The sequence below is a fragment of the Armigeres subalbatus genome, unplaced genomic scaffold (genome assembly GCF_024139115.2).
Source record: "Armigeres subalbatus isolate Guangzhou_Male unplaced genomic scaffold, GZ_Asu_2 Contig236, whole genome shotgun sequence".
Classification (NCBI taxonomy): domain Eukaryota; kingdom Metazoa; phylum Arthropoda; class Insecta; order Diptera; family Culicidae; genus Armigeres; species Armigeres subalbatus.
In genome coordinates, this window is record NW_026942972.1 from 51,431 (window position 1) to 59,183 (window position 7,753).

The 7,753-nt window shown below is 46.5% G+C and overlaps 2 protein-coding genes across 2 annotated transcripts; both read left to right on the plus strand.

Annotated features, from left to right (window-relative positions):
• Positions 1-726: 726 nt before the first annotated feature.
• LOC134203796 (uncharacterized) lies at positions 727-3,609 on the plus strand. The gene has a single exon (XM_062678646.1). The coding sequence runs from the start codon at positions 727-729 to the stop codon at positions 3,607-3,609; it is 2,883 nt and encodes a 960-aa protein (XP_062534630.1).
• An 83-nt stretch (positions 3,610-3,692) lies between these two features.
• Positions 3,693-4,670, plus strand: LOC134203797 (uncharacterized). Its single transcript, XM_062678647.1, has one exon. It carries the CDS (start codon positions 3,693-3,695, stop codon positions 4,668-4,670), a length of 978 nt encoding a protein of 325 aa, XP_062534631.1.
• Positions 4,671-7,753: the final 3,083 nt, after the last annotated feature.

A 7,753-nucleotide genomic window follows, 5' to 3' on the forward strand; every position in this document is an offset into this window, starting at 1 on the left:
ATTTCGTGTCTAATTATGAGGATTCTCGTGATGGGGATACAGTTCCGTTTAGAATCACAAAACTTGACGAGGCTTTCGAGATGTTCTGTGACGTTCGCACGCAAATCGAAATGCTGTTGGAAGATGTTGAGCTCGATGAGGAGGAGGGCAAGCAGGACAAAGCATCACGGGTCCAGAAGCGGGAGAAGCAGAACGAACACGTTATGAAAGAGTTTGTCGACGAGTACTTCACGTTGAGACGACAGTTACAGGCCTGTATTCCGAGTCCTAATCAACTCAATGAGGCTGCACCAGCAGCCACGGCGACGCAACAGCTATCCCATGTGAAACTGCCAGAACTGAAGCTGCCGTTGTTCAAAGGAAACCTGCGGGACTGGTTAACGTTTCGCGATTCCTTCAAGAACCTGATAGCGAACAATAGTCACTATCAGCGATTGACAAATTCACGTATCTCCGTTCATGCCTTTCCGGATAAGCCCTCCAAGAGATAGAGTCGATCGTGATGACCGCAGTCAACTATACCATAGCGTGGCAGGCTCTTGAGTCACGGTATGAAAACAAGAAGCTCTTGGTCAAATCGCATTTGGACGCTCTTTTGCGTTGGAGCCAGTACGCAAGGAATGCTTCGATTCACTAAATCACATTTTAAGTGAATTTGATAAACATCTTCAAATGCTTGATAAGCTGGGAGAAGATACTACTAAATGGAGCACGATTTTAGCATACATGTTGGCGAGCAAGTTGGACACTACAACTCTGAGACTCTGGGAAACCGAGCATCGGTCACGAGATGTTCCAACGTATAATGCCATGCTAAAGTTCCTGAAAAACCACTGTATCGTTCTCCAGTCGGTTGGTGTAAAAGGCTTTCAGTCGGATCAGAAGAAGCCAACGAAACCAGCCGGCAGCTACACTGGAATCCAACTTCAAGCTCAATCCGTCTGCCCATTCTGCGGAGGAAATCAGCATTCACCATTCATGTGCGGAAAGTTCAAGACTCTAAAGGTTGAAGAAAGAAGAAATGCAGTGATGATGAACCGTTTATGCTTTAACTGCTTAGGTCGTGGTCACGTGTCTAAATCATGCAGTCGAAGTTCGTGTCGCGTGTGTGGTCAACGGCATCATTCTATGTTACATCTAAGCACAGCTCAATCGTTCTCCCGTCAGTCAGTTCCACAGCCGGTCAAGCGATTCCAACGTCCTCCTCAGAACCCACAGATACAGACACAGAATGCTTCAACCTCAGGAACACAGCCACTATCACAAGAATTCCATCCATCTCAGCGATCAAATATTGCCAACAATTCCAACCTCACAAGCACACAAAACACGCAACACGAAACACCACCAACAACACAACCCCAAAGTACAAGTTACAATGCATCTCTTTCTGACAACATATCAGATCGACCAGCTCTACTTGCAACTGCAATAGTTATTGTTGAAGATAGTTTCGGCAGTACTATGCTCGCTCGAGCCTTACTGGACAGTGGTTCCCAGTCCAGTTTTATGTCGGAGAACCTGTCGCAGAAGCTGAAGTTTAGAAGAGCCAAGGAGTCTTTCTCAGTAAGCGGCATTGGCCAGGCTACAAGAAGGTGTAAACAATCGGTCACTGCTCACCTTCACTCAAGAATATCTGAATTCGCCAAGGAGGAGAAGTTCTACGTTCTTCCGCAAGTGACAACCGTTCTACCTAGCGCGAGAATCAACCGTGAGAGATTGCAGTTACCTGAAGACATCGTGCTAGCAGATCCAACTTTCTGTGTACCTAATGTGGTGGACATCATCGTGGGCGCAGGATTGTTTTACGAAGTATTATCAACCGAGAAGCTGAAACCTCAGCAGGATGGACCTTTACTGCTAAATACAGAGCTGGGATGGATTGTGTGCGGAAAATTACCAGACGAAGCGAGTATTGCGAGACCAATGGTTGCCAATTTTTGCACGGAGCAAGTGGATCAGTTAGTCAAGCGTTTTTGGGAACTGGAAACCTGTCGATCGAATAGCGTTTTATCAGTCGAGGAATCGACATGTGAGGCCATATACGACAGAACAACAATTCGCGATGCAACCGGTAGATTTGTTGTAACGCTACCGAAGAAGGAGTTTCTCATCCAACGATTGGGAGACTCAAGGGCCACAGCACTGAAACGTTTTTTGAGCTTAGAGAAGAGACTGGAGTCAAGCCCAGAAACGAAAAGGATGTACATGGAATTCATCCATGAGTATCGTCGACTGGGTCACATGGTAGAGCTGAATTACGAGGAGGAAGGAGGACCACAATACTACATTCCTCACCACTGCATCCTGAAGCCAGATAGCACCACGACAAAACTGCGGGTCGTCTTTGATGCGTCTTGTGCAACGACCAGCGGAGTGTCACTCAACAATGCCCTTATGGTTGGGCCCACAGTACAAGATGATCTGCTATCCATTGTCACACGCTTTCGATGGAATCAATACGCGATAGTGGCCGACGTCGAAAAAATGTACCGTATGGTACTAGTACAGCCTAGCGATCGTAGATTGCAGAGGATTTTCTGGCGTGACTCCCCTACCGATCCCATCAGAATCTATGAGCTGTGTACCGTGACGTACGGCACTGCTTCAGCGCCATATTTGGCAACTAAGTGCTTGAGTCGCCTGGCTGAATTAGATGGAGATCGTTATCCAGCAGCTGCCAAGATGTTAGTGAAGGATTTTTATGTTGATGACATGCTCTCTGGCGTTGATTCAATCGAGGAAGGCATTACACTTTGTGCAGACGTCCAAGAACTACTCCGCGGTGGAGGGTTTACCCTGCGAAAATGGAGCTCAAACTGTCCCGAGATTCTCGAGCAGATACCTCCAGAGTATCGAGACGGAAGAACTTCTTTCGAGTTAGATGGTTCAAGTGCAGTAATCAAGACCTTGGGGCTTGTGTGGGAGCCTCAATCAGATTTTTTCAACTTCAAAGCACCTGAGTGGAATGAGTCTGCCATAACGAAGTGCGTCGCTGTCTCTGACCTTGCAAGAATTTTCGATCCAAGTGGTCTCATTGGGCCAGTTATTGTGGCCGGAAAAATATTCATTCAGCATCTGTGGATGATTAAGATATCATGGTACGAAGAGCTAGCTGAAGATCTACAGCAACAGTGGCGTGAGTATCGAAGCAGTTTGGAAGGTCTAAAGGAGCTGCAGATTCCTCGATGGATCGGATTTCGAAAGGAACTCAAGTCGGTTGAACTGCATGGGTTTTGCGATGCCTCCACAAAAGCATACGGTGCATGTATCTACATACGATGCGTAGATTGGGATGGAGAGATAACATCACGTCTGCTGATAGCAAAATCCAGGGTGGCGCCTTTGGAAGGTTCAACCAAGAAGAAAAGGAAGCTGCAAACCATCCCCAGGCTTGAACTGTCATCTGCCTTGCTGCTAGCCCACGTGTACGAAGCAGTTTCAAAAAGTATTCCGAGTTCGTTTGAGGCCTATTTTTGGACGGACTCTATGATTGTCCTGTACTGGCTAGCTTCTATTCCATCACGGTGGCAGATGTTTGTAGCGAATCGAGTGTCCGAAGTGCAGCATTTGACGAAAAAGGACAGTGGAGCCACGTCCCTGGCATAGATAATCCAGCCGATTTAATATCACGAGGAGCAACTCCAGAGCAGCTCAAGAACTGTTCCCTCTGGTGGAGCGGGTCTAGCTGGATGCTGAAAGACAAGTCGAGCTGGCCAACGACGATCGAGGTCTCCAGATCGCAAGTAGACGAAGCGCTGTTAGAGGAGAACGTACAATCAGATCAAACTGTTGCTGCGGTAGTCAACATTGAAGAGTTTAGCGCTATCTTCACTCGGACGTCGTCGTTCCATACGCTAGTGAATATTGTTGCATGGTGGATCAGATTCAAGGATAACACGCTCCAAGCTGACCGCTCAAAAAGACGTATTGGACCGCTTACACATGCTGAACGAGAAAGAGCCACTCGCAGTCTCACGCTTATCGCTCAACGGGAATGCTTCGTTCAAGATATTGCGGATCTGAGCAGAAGAGAAGAAGTGAAAACTACATCCAGTATCGTTTTATTGAATCCACGGCTGGTGGATGGCATAATTCGAGTCGGCGACCAGCTGGAGAATGCTCCAATTTCGGCGAATAGAAAGCATCCCATCATCTTCGACAATAATCATCCTCTGTCATTGCTTATAATGCGTCACTACCACAAGCAACTACCACAAGCAACCGGTCAGCAGCTATTGATCGCCAGCGTAAGGGAGAGATATTGGATTCTTAGCATCAGAAGCCTGGCACGCAGAGTCATTCACGATTGTGTTACATGTTTTCGTAACAAACCCAGCGTTCAGGAACAGCTAATGGCTGATTTGCCGGCAATTCGAGTGACACCTGCGCCACCATTTCTTCGAGTGGGCGTGGATTACTGTGGCCCCTTCCAAGTTAATTACCCATTCCGGAAGAGGGTCATGGTCAAATATTTCGCGGCAATTTTTGTCTGTCTGGTGACTAAAGCCGTCCATATTGAGATGGTTGGCGATTTGACTACTATGGCCTTCATAAGTGCTCTGAAGCGATTCACCGGCAGAAGGGGCATCCCAGAAGTCATTATGTGCGATAACGCAACCAATTTTGTAGGAGCGAGACGCAAACTGGTGAGCTCCAGCACCTCCTAATGACGGAGCAAGCGCAGAAAGCAATCGTGTCCACAGCAGCCGACAAAGGAATCGAGTTTCGCTTCATTCCCCTAAGTCACCGAATTTCGGTGGCCTCTGGGAGGCTGCTGTAAAATCGATGAAGCACCATTTGAGGAGGACAATGGGGTTGCGGAGCGGAACTGCATACGAATGGGAGACCATGTTGGTGCAAATCGAAGCGTGCCTTAATTCACGGCCTCTTACACCGTTAAGCAACGATCCCGGGGACATGGATGTGTTGACACCTGGACATTTCCTCATCCAGCGGCCTCTTGTAGCGATACCAGAGCCATCAGTTCCAGAGCTACCAGACAACCAACTGCCAAGGTGGAAGCAAACACAGGCGTTTGTTCAACGTATCTGGTCAAAATGGTCCACGCAGTACTTGTCCGATCTACATAATAGGACGAAGTGGACAAAGAGAAAGAGCAATTTGAGTGTGGGAACCATGGTGCTCATAAAAGAAGACAACATGCCTCCTCTAAAATGGTTGCTCGGTCGAGTGGTACAAATCCACGCAGGAGCGGATGGAAACATAAGAGTGGTGGCGGTAAAAACGAAGGACGGTACGTTTACCCGGGCAATTTCCAAAATATGTGTTTTGCCCATTCACGAAAACACTAACCTGCCACACGATTAGAGGACCCCATAGTCCTCCTACGAAGGCGCAGGAGCGCCTGCGGGGGCCAACCGGTCCCCGCACTCCAGTTAAGTATTTTTGTTTTAATGAATTATGAAAAAACTCAAAGAATGTTCCGTCCGCCATAGCCGTCTACGCCCACAGGAGGGCATGCGCCTCCACTAAGATGTCCATCAGTGTCCTGGATGTCATCACATCAACATAGGTGCAGGTGCACCTGCGGGGACTAACCGGTCCCCGCATACCAGTTAAGTGTTTGTGTTTTAACAATTGACAAAAAACTTATGGAATGTTTCGTCCGCCATAGCTGCCTGCCTGCTCCGGAGGCTCTGCGCCTCTACCACGATGCGATGCCTTGTTGCTTCACTCCTTGCCTCGCTGCTCAATTCTCGATTCCCTTAGCTGACAACTTCCATCATACCGGTTGAGAATCGGTTTGTTTCCATTATGATGCGCACATTCTGGTTTCATGTATTGATTCGGAAAACGTCAAGCTATCATCGTCATTACGAGTACGCTGGAAGGATGATGCATAGGATGGTCACGCAAGGTCATGTCAACGCCTCAACACGTCACCACTACTCAGATGTACGTCTTACTATGCAAGAAGGATGTCAACTCAATGTCACACTACTCTGGTCCACACGAACGTCACGCAACGAGTTGCGTATCTGGTGTAGGACTCTCACAATGCACGGAATCACGCTGCCGTACTAGGTAGCTCGAATCGAACGTTTTGCTCACTGCCGAACGCAACACATCGGCGCAGGAGCGCCCGCGGAGGCGCGCAAGCCTCCGCACCAGGGAAGTCAAGTTATTTTCGTATTATTCTTGTAAATTACCTCCTCTCATCTGATGCAGGTCGGTTATCATCGCAAGTTCACGGAACTTGGGAGTGCACGCCCGAGTGTTCCGTGAAGACCAATAAGGTTCTACGAGAGTCGGTTTTGAAGCCGCTCTACAATGAGGGTCGTCAACAGAAGTCGTGAAAAGCAGTCATCTTCTAGAAGCACTAAGGATCATAATCGTATGAGGGCAGTTTGGGCTGAATTGTTTAGTATTGTTCAATGTACTGTGTATATCAATATTGCAATGTTTCTCTGTAAAATTTAAGTTTATTCTAGTTCGCTTTTAGTTTGAAATCTCGCGTATTTCAAGGCGGCCGGTGATGTAAAATATTGTATAATACGGTTGTAATTTAAATTGGCCAATTCTCCACCTGAACCACTCTGCACATTTTAGTGATGAACTTATTGTCATATGAAAAATCACTTTAATAAAGACCAAAAAAAAAAAAAACTCTGCGCATGATCAGCTTCACTGAGATTGTGAGAATAACATTTATACACACTTAACTCATTTCACCGTATTCGGTAAATTTTACCGAAATCTCAACAGCAGAACTGTTCGGTAATTTATTTTACAGATTTTTTGTAATTTTTTCCATTGCTCAACTGTCAAAATCACCGAAAATCAGTTAAATTATTTACCGAACAGTTCTGCTGTTGAGATTTCGGTTAAATTATACCGAATTCGGCGATTTATTTTAAGTGTGTATACAGCATCTGAGATAGAGATATCAATTTGAACCAGGAGATAAATACTCATTTGCATAGTCCTCTTCTCTGCCCAAATCTTAACTAGCGCGAAGAGGGAGAAAGTCGCCTAACTTTGTAAGTAGTCAGTTCCAATCAATAAACCAACCGCGCCGGACGGATAGTGCCTTTTCTTAAAAGCGTCGTGTTTATGCACTTAAAAGTTATGTTTTATTTAAAACCAGTGCCGAAAAATCGAAGACGTTAATTTACAATGTCTGAAACTTGATTATGCACATATGTACAACATGTGATAGATTTAGTTCGGAAAAGGTATTGGAGGGAAACCGCCCCATCGGTAGGGTATGATCCCACGACCCCAGTTCGCATGATAGGTGCTTTCCCACTAAGCTACGAAGGACCTCCGTCGTCCTCCGCAGCTCAGCGGATACTGATGAAACCAAATCCCAGCACCAGGTACCAGCCGATCTCTCGCAATACATTTTCAGAACTAACTCTCTCAAATGTATTTTGTACACATATCAACCAAGTAGGATGAGTATTTAGTATTGTCCAGCTCCTACACCTGGTGCTGGGAATTTGGTTTCATCAGTACCCGCGAAGCTGCGGAGGACGACGGAGGTTCTCCGTAGCTTAGTAGGGAAAGCACCTGTTATGCGAACTGGGGTCGTGGGATCAAACCCCACCGAAGGGGCGGTTACCCTTCAATATCTTTTCCGAACTAAATCTATCACATGTTGTACATATGCATAATCAAGTTCCAGACGACATAGTAATTAATTTCCACACCGGGTGGCTTAATACCCGGCATATAGGCAATTAACTTTTAATGTGTTGAAAAAGTGTTTTTTGAGCCACCCTAGTAA

Bases quoted from the DNA above. Each gene is read 5' to 3' on its own strand.
- LOC134203796 (XM_062678646.1), top strand. From the start codon at position 727: ATGTTGGCGAGCAAGTTGGACACTACAACTCTGAGACTCTGGGAAACC.
- LOC134203797 (XM_062678647.1), top strand. From the start codon at position 3,693: ATGCTGAAAGACAAGTCGAGCTGGCCAACGACGATCGAGGTCTCCAGA.